The 15,263-nt window shown below is 38.8% G+C and overlaps 1 protein-coding gene across 2 annotated transcripts in view; it reads right to left on the bottom strand.

Annotated features, from left to right (window-relative positions):
- Nucleotides 1–15,263, bottom strand: part of BLTP3B (bridge-like lipid transfer protein family member 3B) — a gene marked incomplete at its 5' end in the record, with an annotated part of 59,316 nt that overhangs the window by 22,412 nt on the left and 21,641 nt on the right. For both annotated transcript variants that reach the window (XM_084268309.1, XM_084268308.1), the window contains 8 exons: nucleotides 547–665; nucleotides 762–944; nucleotides 6,431–6,514; nucleotides 7,914–8,094; nucleotides 9,412–9,582; nucleotides 10,153–10,293; nucleotides 13,138–13,327; nucleotides 14,896–14,987. In XM_084268309.1, coding sequence (XP_084124435.1) covers nucleotides 547–665; nucleotides 762–944; nucleotides 6,431–6,514; nucleotides 7,914–8,094; nucleotides 9,412–9,582; nucleotides 10,153–10,293; nucleotides 13,138–13,327; nucleotides 14,896–14,987 — 1,161 coding nt within the window. The remainder of the gene's footprint in view (nucleotides 1–546; nucleotides 666–761; nucleotides 945–6,430; nucleotides 6,515–7,913; nucleotides 8,095–9,411; nucleotides 9,583–10,152; nucleotides 10,294–13,137; nucleotides 13,328–14,895; nucleotides 14,988–15,263) is intronic.

Here is a 15,263-nt window from a genome sequence, read left to right as displayed (position 1 = left end):
CTCTATTTCAGTTGCCTCCTATCTGCAAGAAACAGTGAATCTGGACCCCAGTCAGCAACTAAAACCACTCACTGAAACAAACTGGGGGAGGGGGAGAAGGAAAAAAAAGAATGGTTAAAGTGTCTACTCAAAATTTCACTGAGGGGAGGGAGGGGATGGAGAAAAACTTAAAACCATTAATTTAACATTTTCTTAAAAATCCATGTACTTAGAAAAAGATGCCAGTAAGAAAAGCATGAAATACAAAACCCATATATTAAAATACTGGGTATCTAACACAGTAAAATGACAAGATGAAATTCCAATTGTCAGGATTTAGGGAGATCCAAAACATAATTTTGATAGGGTATCATTTAATATAAAGTTGGTAAGAAAATATTCAGTGATTGTAACAGAGCAGAAGCAGGCCCATAAAGGTCTAACTCAATAATAAACAGAAAGACTTCTCTTAATTTCAACGGGCTTCAGAACTGTCCCTTAGAAACCACGGTTGCATAACAGTCAAGGGCGAAGTAGCCCCAGTTTTACTAACTTGAAGAAATGTACCTGATATATATTGAAATCTGCAAGTCTAACCACAATAGGACTAGACATCAGTTTGCCCTTTGGTTGTTGGGAAGATACAGAGGAAGCCCTAGATGTTCCTTTCGGTATGTGTTCCTTGCCTGTAGGAAAGAAGCGATGGAATCGTTGAAAAGAACAGTCTCTTTTAGAATAGTTTTAACATTTCATGGAATGAGAGCATCAGTGATGCAAAGTACCTGTTTGTAGGCTTTGAGGGGATACAGCAGGTGGTGATCTGGGAGGAGAATCTATGACCTGATCTTTCACAGCCTGCTTAAGCAATTCAACATTGCCTTTGAATTCATTTAATAACTCTTTGGCCCATCCACTTCTGGTTTTAGTGGCATCACTATAATGCATCCAGTGATCGCAGCTGTCCCCTGCAAAGGAAGAGGAATGGGAAAAAAAATGTGGACTCATTTGAAAGTTTGCTTCTGAGTGGATAACACAGTTCCACTAGTTCACAGTTCCTCTTCAAAAACATAATCGCATGCTGTAATTACAGAACAACAGAAGTTATAACAGACGTTAAGACAGAAGTTCTATATTACATAAAAACAAGTCTCACTGCTTCACAAATTCATCAGAAAACAACATAATATTGCCACCTGCCTTTTAACACCACTAACTAATGCTCAAAACATCACTGGATATTTCCAGTTCGGAGAAATCTGATGACACATTAATTTCATATGTGAGAACATGCAAAAAAATGTTTCACTTAAAAAAGAAAATGTGAGAGCAAGTAACAGAACAATGTTCTCATGCTCAATTTTTCCAAACTTATCTTTCCTGCCAGAACTGTGTCCTAAGAAGTTCCTGGTCCCTTTTCAGAAATGTATTCTTTTTGTCTTGGCTCTCTAGCACCTTTATGGCACACAAACAAGAAGGTAAATTCAATCAGTGCTGCAGCACAGAGCCTTAAAAATCCAGCCCAGTAGAAATTCTTTTATTTCTAACACGTTTCTGTTGGTCAAGCATTTAAACCTCTGAAAGATATTAAGATCTCTTCAAACAGCACCTGTAAAGACAGTTTAACCTGTTCAATACTAAGGATGCTATACAAGTAACTCTTTAAATACTCTTTAAAGCACATGAAAGCTTACTTCATTTTGGACTTAATGAGGTTTCATATATTTACACTGGGGATGAGAAGATATTGTTGATATTAAAATAAGAAAATGCTTTAGGGAAAAATGTGATTTGAAGTTGAAATGCAAAGATTTTGGCATGGAAGAAACTTCAAGGGTGGGGCCTATGACAAGAGACGACATTTTTCCCCACCCTCTTGCTTCTTAATGGTTACTCACATCTTTCTAGCAAAGGAATAAGATAAAGGAACAGGGAAGAAAGAGAAGAATGATACGTTAAACTCCAGTCCCTGAAGCTGGGATTCTCCGAAACAAGGCTGACGGGTGGGTCACCCAACTCTCAAGTACATACAGGGCAGCAGCATTATAGAGAATCCCTCATACACCTTCTGGGAAGTCAGTATGACCTCAGTGGGATCACAGAGACATGGCAAGATGGCGCACACAACTGAAATGCTGCAAAGGATAGGCACGGGCTCTCTGTGAAGTACAGAAGGCGGCATGGAAGGTGAGTTGATCCTTCAGTGAGAGCACTGGGAAGACATGGATCTCTGCCTTGGGATGGATGATAAGCCAGCTGAGTGCTGACAGGTTGGGATTAGAGGACAGACCAAGACGGATGCGGCTGTGGTGTATTTGTGCCGCAGACCATATGATCAGGAAGACGATGAGGTCCTCTTCAGGCAACTGGAAGAAGCATCACGTTCTCAGCCCCTGGTCCTCGTTAGGAACTTTAACCAACCAATATCTAGTGGAGGGACAGCACAGCAGGAAACAAGCAAACCATGTGCGTTCTGAAACTGCATCGATGACCACCTAACACAGGTAATCAAGAAGCCAAAGAGAGGATATATACTTACAAAAAAGAACTAACTGCTCAGGGATGGGTCAGGAGGGTGCAGCCAAGGCCCCACATCCCTGCAGCCTTGGCTGCAGTGACCATGACACGGTAGAGTTAAGGATTCTGAGGTTAAGGAACAAGGCAAAAAGCTGAATGACAATGCAGGACTTCAGGAGAGGAGACTTTTGTTGCTTTGCTTTAAAGAACCTTGTGGCTGAGAGTGCTGAAAGCCTGGAGAAGACTTATAAACACTTATAAAGATTTACAATACTTATAAATATCTAAAGGAAGGTTTTAATAGAAGGGAGACAGACTCTTTTCAGTGGTGCCCAGTGACAGGACAAGGACAACAAGCACACTGGAGCAAGGGAAGTTCCAATTGAAAATAAGAAAAAGTGTCTTCACTGTGAGGGTGACAGAGCACAGGAAAAGGGTGACCAGAGAGGCTGTGGCGTCTCCTTCTCTTACAATATTCAAAACCTGCCAGCCACCATCCTGTGAAATCTACTCTAGGTGATTCTGCTCTAGGAGGGGGTGTTGAACTAGATGATCTCCAGTGGTCCCTTCTAATCCCTACCAGTCTGATTCTGTGACTTCAGCAATGCTTTCAACACTGGTTGTAACATGCTTAGTGACAAAATCATGAAGCACTGACTAGGTAAGTACACTGTGAGGTAAACTGAAAACTGGCTAAACAGCTGGTCTTCAAAATGTTTGGATCAGCAGCACAAAGTCCAGCTGGAGGAAAGTACTTGCCTTGTATCCACAGGCCAGTACTAGGGCCAACTGATCTTTGTTAACAACCTGGACGATGGGACAGAGTACACCCTCAACAGCTCTTCTGATAGTGAAAAACTGGGAGGTATGTTTGATACACCAGGAGGTTGTGCTGCCATTCAGAGGGATCTTCAAAAGGCTAGAAGAACAACCCACCAGTAATCTCATGAACTTCAAAGGGAAAACCAATTACAGGCTAGGGACTTGACAGATGGGAAAGAGCTCTGCAGAAAGAAAAACAACAACAAAAAAACCCCCAACAACCCAAGAAAAAACAAAGCAAAATGAAACAAACCCCCTTCAAACAAACCCACAAACAAAAAAGAGCAACCGTCGAGACAAGCTGAACATGAACCAGCTATGTGTCCCTGATGCAAAGAAAGTCAACAGCATGTTGGGCTGCTTAGGAAAGCACAGTCAGCAGGTTGAGGATGGTCATCCCTGGCCTTTGCTCAACCCTAGTGAGATGACACACACCTGGACTGCTGGGGTCCAGGTCTGGGCTCCCCAGTACAGGAAGGCCACAGACTTAGTGAAGCAAGTCCAGCAAAGAGTCACAAAGTTACTTAAGGACTGGAACATGTGGTGTTAAAGAAAAGGCTGATATAGCTGGGATTGTTTAGCCTGGAGAAGTCTCAGAGCAATCTTATCATGTAGTATAAAGGCCTGATGGGGGAAGTAATGATGATGAAGCCAAATCCTTCTCAGTGGTGCCCTGTGACAGGACAAGAGACAATAAGCAGAAACCAAAATACATGAAATTCCACTTAAACATTAACAAAAAAATTTAAAAAGCTTTTCTACTGTGAGGGTGGTAAACACTGGCCTAGGTTGCCCAGGGAGGCTGCATTGTTTCTGCCCTTGGAGCTATTCCAAACCTTACTGGACGCAATCCTAGGAAGCTTTTACAATCTCCAGAAGTGCCTTCCATTCTCAACTATTCCACAACTCTACCCATGGAGATGTCATCACCACATTTATCTGTGCAAAGCGAGGAGACAGGCCAGATTGTAAGAAGAAAACAGAATTTCAGTGGAGCTGGCACCAATGTTGCTACCATCTGAATTTATTGTTGGTTGCCCAAGAAGAAAATGCTTTCAAATTTCTCGTATTGTCTCAATATATCAGTTCAATCAAGAATTTCCTGTGCTGCAAAATATCCTGCCACACGGAAAAGCATCAGCTTGTTCTGATCATCATCCAGCAGCACATCAGCTGCACAGGTAATGGGTCTGGATAAAAGCTTCTGTGACAGCAGGTCTGGGAGGACCAGGAAAGCAATGGATTGCCATACAGAGAGGTTTACAACATCCAGTAACAGTCTGGCTTATGTTAGTATTATCATAGTGAACTGACATACAGCCTGCTTCATTTTTCTTAAGTACTATGGAAGGCTGCTCTTGGAAGGCTTGATGCTCAATGGGCTATAAATTTACTCTACAGCAATTATCCCTCAGATCCCCAGTTAGCATCTTTCTGGGTAGGGTCTGTTAAGAAAACAAATTAAAAATCCCAAAACAAAAACAAAAACAACCACCCCATCTGCAAAGACAATTTATTATTGAGAACTTTTTTCAAAAAGACTATACCAAAAGAGTTATTTCTCAATATTCCGTGGGCCAGAGAGTTACAAAATCAGAAAACAGTCTGGTAATAGTCACAGAAGTACACAGCTGTTTCCTTCTTGCCCAGTGTTACAGAGCATTAATAAGGTGGTGCTGACCTTAATAGGGCAATAATCCTGCAATTGTGCAGAGCCTCGACTTTGGGGCAGAAATATTCTGTGTGCCAGGTGATAGCCTGATACTGCAGCATATAGTGGCACAATACCTACATGGCCGGAGAACTCCCTTTGAACTCTCAAGACTAACAGATGCTTGTTTTACTTTGAGTAAAAGGCTTTCCCCTTTGATGATAGTCTGCCCACAAAATCCTCACACTCTTCTAAATCTGGCTAAAAGTCCTTCCAAAAGAAACAACCTATTTCCCTGGTTCTCTGCATTTTCTCTGATAAGAGCTCACAGAAATCCCAGATAGATCAGACCCTCACTTAGACATAGTAGGAATCAGAAGTGACAGTAAATGAAAAATATCTGTGGGTCACAGCACAGGCATGTGTTAAACCTCTGTAACTTCAGGTCCCACTTTTACAGGAAAGGAAACCAGCATGACAAGTTTCCAATCATACTAGGCCAATCTATATCAAAGAAAGAATCGCTTATTCTTCAGCATACACTTTTCTGTGGCTCTATATGTTTATTTGGCCTACATTAAATTATAATTTTAAGGTGCAAAAATTACACGTGCTACTTATGTGTGAAATCGCTTGACACTACAGGATTCCATCCACAACTGTGAGTGACAAGGAGAATGTGAGGTATGTTACCACTAATTCTGTGTGTAATGCAGGTGGATAATCCCTCCAAAATGACTGTTTTGTGCTAGTAAAACACAAAACAAAGCACAACCAGCCCCCTCCATCCACTAAAAGCCCCTCCACTGTACTGGATTGCCACTGATCCCAAATTCAACGGCCAACTTACATTGTCTGTTCTATATTGTTTAGATTTCTGAAAAACACAATAACTAGGAATGATTTGTAAGAAATGCTTCTTTGGAAATTGCTAACATCTGTTTAATAACAACTCCCTACAAGTTAACAAAAGGCCACACAATTGAACCTCTGCACACCAGGATACTTGCTTAATGAAACAAAGTGAAAACAAAGCATTGCTGGGAAGTGGCCACAAAATGATAGACTTCCATACGGAAAAAAGTCTGCTGGCTGAGAAGACTGCATCTGACTCTTGCAGATACCCAGTCCCCGAATTCTCAATCTGCTGTACTGCCTTCCCCTGTCAACACACAATTCTTTTCATGTCAGAAACGTGTAAACACCATTTCCTTGAAGAAACAAAACAGTGAGAAGGAAAAATGTCTGGCCTCAAATAGCTCCTTCGCAGAAATCAAATTGATTCCCAGGTTGTTGCTTTTGTTGCTTGTGTTTGCATATAAAAGGAAGTTCAAAGGTGCGTATTTCAAATGCTTTGAACATTATTATCCAAGCCCTATACATATACACACATAAACAAAGTGTTTTGTATTTAAAGGAGAGAGTTACATTCACTGGCAAGTCACAAAAAGCTCACTTTCCTACCTGCTTTGTGAAACGGATAATAGTCCACTGTTAAATAGCTGAAGGAAAGCTGCATGGCCCCTCCTGTGACACGCCTGTTTGAGTCTGTAAAATAAAACAATGCTCAGCTCTGCAGACATTGTGTTTCCCATGCCAGTTCTCTCTCAAACTGTTGCATTCCTTTAAACATCTAGCAGCTACTTCCTTCTCTTTACTGGCTCTCCTTACAACCTCACTGGCTTCCCTCAAAATTTTCACTCAGGTGGTCTTCCCTGGTTTCTGAAGATCAGCTTGTAGAACTCAGTCACTGCTCTGTGCCTGGTCACTACTAAGGAACTGCACGTTCTTTTAAGTGCTGTTAAAAGGCAAAGACAACTCCTTGAACAAATTATACTGCAGTTTTTCTGAAAAACAACTTTTCATACCCAGTAATATGATTATTTATGTTTATGATCAGTCATTCAAAGTCAATGTTTATTTTCAACAATATTGTAAATGCAGTGGGTTTTTTTCTAATTTTAAATTACAAGTATTATTGCAGTGAGGAGGTCTTCTGAGAGCTCTATGTTCTGATTTCTCCATTGCTGAATTCAAGCTTCAGGGCCAAAAATAAAGGACCAATAAAGAGATCTCACCAAGAATTACAAATCCCAACTGCAGTAGATACACTGCACATACAGAAATAAGTCTCTAGCCAGTCAGCCGTCTGCTCTGCTGCTAACCAAGCATCTTCCCCTAATCAGGGAAATACATTCATTGAAGCCTAAGCTCTTTTACTGTTTTCTTCAGCAGAACCTGTATGCCTCTCTCAATTTTTTCATTGACTAGCTAGCTCCTTGGATATACACTGACATGTCATTCTCTCCTAATCATTTTTTTTTTAAAAAAGCATAAAAGTAGCATAATTTCCCTTTTTCCTGATTATAAATATGGCACACTGTGACTGCCTTTCATTAAAAAATTACAGATATTACAGACAAAATTATAAGACCTCAGAAAGCTTGTTTAATTCTTTCAATCTGCTGCAGAGCATATCAAATTCTCTAAATGAGCAACACAAAGAGGACTGCTCCTTTATTGGCCTGTATTTTATGAGGAGTATTACAGAAGCAGATAGCGCAGTGACCCTTTCAAGCCAGAGTAATGTTGCCACTGCATTCTTGATAACACAGTTAACATAATTTAAAGGGAAAAAATAAGCAGTTACAATCAGACTGGACAGAATCAATTCCTAGAAGACAGAAAAAGCATTAAAGCTACAAGAGCTACTAGCAGTTTCTATTGCATTTATTCTAAAATAGTTACACTTAATAATGAAATATTGTCTTGATAAAGAGATCATCTAGTTTTAAGTATGTCTACAGACACTGGAGGATAATTCTGAATATTCCTTTAAAATAAAGAAAGGTTCTTTGTTTAACGTAACTGTATTCCTCAAAACATCTTTTAAAGATGATTATGGTTCACAGGCATGCTACTTTTCGTAAAAAAGCCCACAACTTACCTTTTTCTTTAGAATGGATATCATCACATATATGAAGGTCCAAATGGGAAATTACTAAGTGATGAGAAGTTTCCTTAACATCATAATCATTGAAGAGTTTCACTATGGCATCATTTTGATCAGGTGCTGCTGTTGTCTGGTGTGTTTTGACCTGCTGGGAGCTGGGGGCAGGGGCAGAGCTCTGAAAAAATGTTAAGTTATATCACTTTTTACAAAGTGTATCCTTCCTTTCAGGCATCAATATCCTTTTGCTCACTCAAAATAGACCTTTCAAATAAGAAAAGATCTGCAGCACACATTTTCACCGTGGATTGTTACTGAAATTTAAGTGTGCTGGTTTGGAATCAAGCTAAGTTATAGTAGCTAGGGGTCACAAAGAGGTGATGCCAGTTCATCCCGCTTCGCTCCCCTTCACCACACTTCCATGCACCCCTGTCACTTGGCAGCCCTGGTATCTTTCCAACTTTGGTCACCAGCTGTTCAGGGAAATACACCAGCAGGAAAAAAATCCATTTTTTGTTAGACTCATTTCTGCTAGTTTAGTTCCCCAAAGGGCATCACAATAGGGTCAAACATAGGCCAGTGCCAGTATGGGGGGACTGGTGAGATGGAAGCAATTCCACGCATAGGGAATAAAAAGCCCAGGACCTCCCTTGCTCAGTAACAGAGAACCATTAGTTACTGTACCTAAAACATCAAAAACATCATCAGTTATCAGGAGCACTGCAAAAACTGAACTCTCTGTTACAGTACACTAGAGATTTTATACAAGTGAATCTCATCAGTCTTAGTAGTAAATTATGTTTAATTTCTTTAGGAATATTTTTATCAGTGTGTTTGTGCTGCTTCTCTGCAGACAAGTAAAGGTCCCTCCCCCCAACACTCCAAGCCCAGTTGGTCTTGTCTGCTGTATGTGCCGAAAGGCCAAGATTTACATGAGACCATCTTACATGTAGCATCAGCATCACATCTGTGCCAGCAAAAATAGGTTAAAAGTAGAATTCTTTTCCATTATATATTCCAACAGGAGAGATGCATGAAGGAAAGCTCTTAGTAAAAGCTAATTTTCCAGTACCATGAAAACAAACTGGATAAGCACTTTACATCATTATACTAAGCATATTTATCCAGAGTAAGGCTACCCTAGTGTGTCTTAAGTATTTTTAATATTTTTTTTCATAAAACAGAAAACATTTGGATTTGAAGAGCAAATTTACTATGTAGTTAATCAACTGTTAAGTAAACACAGAACTCTAAGTACTCTGTACATAAAGAAATAACACTTTTTTTCTTTCCTGCAATAAATATCAATACACAAAATCTTGTACAACAGTCTATTTTATACTACCATGACTCACTCTCAATGTAGTGTAAGATAATACAGCTGAATGAAATTGAATAATTAAACACTCTCTAAAATAACTTAACACAACTAACAACACTGTGCTGCACTTTAGAACACCAGATAATGATATAGTGAGACAATCAACTATCATACCTGTGCTGTTTCAGAAGCCAAGCTTTTTCTCTGCTCGGTTGATTTCTCTATGGCTTCACTAAGAGATTTGGCATACTGCACCATGGCTTTCAACTGGGAATCAGTCAAAACCCATAGCAAATCATCCAGAATCAGAACCAATTTTGATGCCACAACATTACAATCTTTTAACTGTAGAATAAAAATTTAAAGAAGTTAGATAGGCCTACCAAATACTTACATTTCTTATAACAAAAACAAGAGAAAAAAAAAAGTTAAATGCAAAAAACACTTTCCAAAAAGCTAATTTCTTCCACATAAATAACAAATATATTTTTTATTTTCAATTGTATTCATGTCATTAACTAAAACACATCTAAAATATAGTATATTTATGCCTCATTTATTTGTTTGGCATGCATTGGATATTAAACTGATCCCTTTCTTTAAACGTAAGCAATGTAAATATTCCCTGAATCTAGACAGGTAAGACTACATGCATCATTATAAACAAAGCTCTGCAGATCAAATGGTTTCATTAGTAGGACCTCTGCAAGGTCTTCATCTTGAAATTCTGCCTGCAATACTTCTTGCAAACTCTGCAGTCTAACCAATTAGAGGTTATTAAAAATTTAGTTCATGGAATCTTACATTCTGTATGGCCTAAATTTAAAACCTTTACTATGGGCATGTATGCATTAAGAGCATGAGTTACAAATTAATTCATGGAATAACACACAATTCCAAACTTTTCAAGTTTACCCTTCTTTTAAGCGTGACCCTGATTTTTGATTGGTTGGTAATCAGTCGAACTGGAGCACTCATGATTTCATGCTTAGAACTCTGGATTGCATCTGCTTCTATTCTGATCATCTGCCAGTTGATTTCTTTAAAAGTCAGAACCTTTAAAGAGAGAAAAAGAGAAACAGGTCTACCTTCAGGTACCACGACAGTTCACTTGCCCCTAAGCACGTGTGTCTATACACAAAGATACTCACAGGGATCCTTCACGCAGAGCTGTACCAACAGAACAAACACAAGTCACTCACTACTCCACTAACGGGTGCCAGGAAGAAAAGCCCTGATCCTTCTCTCTACTTCCAGAATGTCACAGAAATGCTAAGCAGGCAGAGATAGCAAGCAGCATTTAAAAGATTCAGAAGAAAATAAAGGTCACAATTCCTGTGTACTTGCTTGCTTTTGGTAGAGGGGAAAAACAGACTCTAGTTCAGGTTCAAAATACTAAATCCTAGGACACAGGAAAAGAGCCAGGGTGGGAGCAGTGCTACAGGATGAGATTTTTTTGAATGTTCTGTTTAAATTCAAAGGGAAGGTTAAACATTGAGTATATTGTATGCCGTAGGGACCCCACAGACTTTGCACCCATGACATGGATTTCTAGAAGACACAGGAAGCAAATGTGAGAATAAAGACAGAAGAGCTGTAAGTACAGCTGGATGATGAAAATCAAATATGGGAAAAGGAGGGATTATCCACCAGATAACCCATCACAGTATCACAGACTGGTTTGGGTTGGAAGGGACCTCAAAGATCATCTAGTTCCAGTCCCCTGCCATGGGCAGGGACACCCTCACTAGACCAGGCTTCCCAAAGCCCCATCCAGCCTGGCCTTGGACACTGCCAGGAAGAGGGCAGCCACAGCTTCTCTGGGCAGCCTGTGCCAGTGCCTCACCACCCTCACAGTAAAGCATTTCTTCCTAATATCTGTTTTAAATCTATCACCCTTCAGCTTAAAGCCATTACCCCTTATGCTATCACTCCATGACCTTGTAAAAAGGTTGTCGCCAGCTTTCACATAGGCCCCTTTAGGTAGGAAGGTTCCAGTAAGGTCTCCCCAAAACCTTCTCTTCTTCAGGCTGCGGAACCTCAACTCTCTCAACCTGTCTTCATAGGAGAGGTGCTCCAGACCATTTTCATGACCCTTCTCTGCATCCACTCCACAGACCTGTATCTTTCCTCTACTGACCCCAGAGCTTCATGCAGAACTCCAGGTGAGGTCTTATAAGAGCAAAGTACAGGGGGAGAATCACCTCACCTGTTGGTCACACTTCTTTTGATGCCCAGGTATGACTGGAGAACATCAAATGAGCATGTCATCACAAGAAAAACACATGAATTCTAGTTTCCCTAAAACGCCTTCCTGCATTGCTATCTGAAGAAAAAGATATCAGCCACAGAGAAAGTGGAAGAGGGAAGAGTTTATTTGGTATGTGTCTTATTTTTCAGCTGTCATTTTGTTCTTGTTAATTTGAAAACTGTACACCCTGTGAATATAAGCACAGACTTAAGTAAAACATACCCAAAGCATTTGGGAAGGAGGCACACACAATGAAGTAAGCAAGATGGAAAGACACAGTGCAAAGCAGCCTGAAAAAGACTGTCTTTAGAAAAGCAGAGTACCTACCCTCCTCATCTAGGAGATGCAGAGTGAATGGAAGCTTTTAAATAAATTCTGAGGAGATTCCTTATTACATCAAGAGTACAGCTACAGGGCAATGCTACAAGCTTACTCCTTTAAAGATAACATGCTAAGCTATGTTTTACAGTATGGTGTCAGGTTTGTTTTCTCCTTTCTATGCAATTTACAGCTAACAAACCATCCACTAGTTTCTAGAAATCCATTTCTATTCCAGAATTCGTTGCACTAAAGGGAACACTCCCCAAGGAAAGCTCTGCTGTGTACGGAGTGAGTGAGTATTCAGAATCAAATTCCTTCTAAAAAGCACAAAATAAAAAATATGACACCACAAAATTTCATCTGCTCGAAGTTTAACTCTTCCTCTTCAGAATTCATTAGAGTCTGAATATTAGCACAGAGGTAAGGTGCAGAAACAACTGTCAGAAAAATAGTTTTCAACTTACTCTTTTTTTTGTGTTTTAAACTAAAGTTCTCTTGGGGGTTCTTTCCCTGCATAAAAAGCAACTACCAGACTCCTTAACTGTGAGCAAGCGGCTTGTTCCAAAATTTGAAACCTCTACTTATCCAAGGCCAGACACATGCTAAAATAAGTCTCTCTCAATACAACATACAATATTCAGAACCACCCTTGCACTCAGTATACATTTTACTTGGATTATATGGGAAAAAGCAAGAGAATTGTATACACTAATCTAAGACTTCCATGTTAAGTTCTCTCTCAACAGTGGGAAAGTATGCACTTTGCTCCTGTTGATTTTTTGTATGCAAATGACTTAGGTATTTCAAGAAAAGCATTTCTTGCACAGGAACTTTATTAAAATTCAGTTAGAACCGTTAAAAGAAAAAAGCACCCTTATTAGACAAAGCCTCACATGCAAATAAATAACCAGTTATAATTTCAAAAACAATAAAAATAGCAATTAAAAAACCCCAAACAGCACCACACCTTATCCTTTCCCATTTAACACAGCATTCTTTTTCTTTCACTACTGTTCAAGGCTGGTCTAGTCTGCATTTTAAAATGGTCAGAAGCTTGGAAAACACAAGAGGGGAACTGTACATATGCTTTCCCTATCAACTGCTTGTCTCTACACATCCACTTTGGCCACTGCTGGAGACATGACATTTAATCTGACTCACATCCACCATTTGTATATCCCTGTGTTCCTAGAGGACAGCTGACATTACAGAACATCTCCATTCCTGGTAACGGCATGTTTCATAGACTGTCTAAGGTGGTAATTCTACTTCCTCTTCCTTTACCACAAAAACAAATTTAAAAAGAAGCAGCAAAGGAAAGTATTTACCTCTCCACGTTGAGCTTCTTGTATTCTGGTAAATCTGAGGTCAGCATGTTCCCAGTTTGCATTTACACTATATATTCTCAGCTGGGAAAGTTCAAACGAAGCATTAAAGGCTTTTGCGCCAATCCTTATTATAATGGAGTTCACAGAAACCGAAATGCCTTCTACCACCTTCTCAGCAAAGCCATATTCACTACAAAGAGAAATGCCAACACGTTAAATACACACCTAATGAAAGGGCAAAAAATTAAGCTAAGTAAACAGCTGAAATACAGCAAGAAGCAAGCCATAAAATAAGTTCCTAACATACTCTCCAGCTATGAAATTTTGGTTCAATATACCTGATCTCATTTACAGTAATTTCCACCCAATGATACTACTCTCAAGATAGTCACTAAAGAACATATTTTGGACCAAGATCAATCTCCATGGATTATAACAATTTATGCATTTTTCCATTATAAATATTTTATACACATATATAAATGCATGCAAAACAAAATACATACTACACTTACACAAGAATACCAGTTTACAGCATTAGATAAAACCAACTTAATCTATGCATACATAAGGAGTAATTCACATCAAATGAATTGACAATTCCAAACTGGTTAGTATATCTCTCTCTCTAAGCTAAATTATCTATATATATTTATATCTAAAATACATGTGTGTGTGTATACATATACATATCTTTTACATATGCAAAACAGTGTGAAGTATTTCCTTTGCTTCATTCTATAAAACAAAGGCATCCTAAACGGTGAATACCTTTCTACACCAAATCAACAGACACTCCAGTATTAAAAAAGGTAAAACAATTGCAATTAATTTTTAAGAAAAAAAACCTTATGCATTCTAAATGTTTTAAAGTAGTGAACAGAAAATTGTATTTTAAATATTCTTTTAATGTCTATATTTTTTTTGCATTTATTTTCCCGATTGTTTTAAAAGTACATGTGGTTTGCAATTCCTTTTCCTTTTTATAACTCTCATCCTACACAGAATCTCTATGGCAATGATCTGCAAGCTGTACTCTAGGAGATGTAGAAGCCCATGGACTACTTCTATACATGATGCAGAAGTTAAAATAAGAAAAGTAATTTCATCATCAAATTCATTTCTCTGTATATGGGTCCCTATGCCCACTGAAAAATACTGTGGGTCTATGAAAAGGAAATGATTGACAGGGTAGAGGGTGTGGAAATCACTGATGTAATGGTATGTTGTCCCACCAAATTATTTGACCGTTGGCTATACAGTGTGCATGATATCTTTCAGCAAGTTTGGCTGATACAACAAAGGAAATGAAACTTTCACACAACGGAGTAACAAGTAGCCCTTAACTGGGGTTCTTTTAGCAAAAAAACCCCCCTCAAATCAAAAAACCCCACCCCAATATTATATATATTTTCCAAATAGATTGAAGGCAAGGTATCTTTGGTGTTCAAAAAAATGAATATCAATTAAGCTTCTTAATTTATTGATGCAGTAGCTGCACCCACATGAAACACGTTTAGGAAGCTCCGTACATAGTTCAGGGATTCTTTCCAGGCTTGGGTCTGATAGTTCCATTATCACTGCACACATATAACTCCACCCACAAGTAATAAAATAACATTTTTTGAGAGATGGAAATTGCAAGCTGTAACCCTGTATACTTCTGGACATTTTCAGGGGATCTAATTGTCTTGTAGTAATTCAACTTAAATAACTTAAACCTTTTTGGATCAATTATGTTGAAGTATCACCACTGACCTCTGTCCGGATGCAGTTGCTATAGGAGAGGGTCCATTAGGGGCACGTGGCTCTTCACATGTGCTCATTTCCATTACAACTTTATCCAAGGACTTGAAAAACAAAAGAAAACAATAAATTTGAGACCTAAGAGGTAAAAATGTAAATAGATGACATATGAAAAAAAAAACAACCACAACTCCAAAAAAAAGTTACTTGAGAACTACTTCTGAAATACACACAGAACATTTCTCACCATGTCGATTTTCCCATTAACATTTGTCATGTACAAGAATATTTTTAAATTATTTTTTAAATTCATTCATATAAATTCATATAAATTTTAAGATTTTGTGAATTTTAAAAGGCCTCCACGGTCAATTATTGAA

Source organism: Gallinula chloropus, assembly GCF_964237585.1.
Source record: "Gallinula chloropus genome assembly, chromosome: 1".
Lineage (NCBI taxonomy): Eukaryota > Metazoa > Chordata > Aves > Gruiformes > Rallidae > Gallinula > Gallinula chloropus.
The sequence above is the reverse complement of the archived record's forward strand: the minus strand, read 5'-3'. Positions and strand labels throughout refer to the sequence as shown.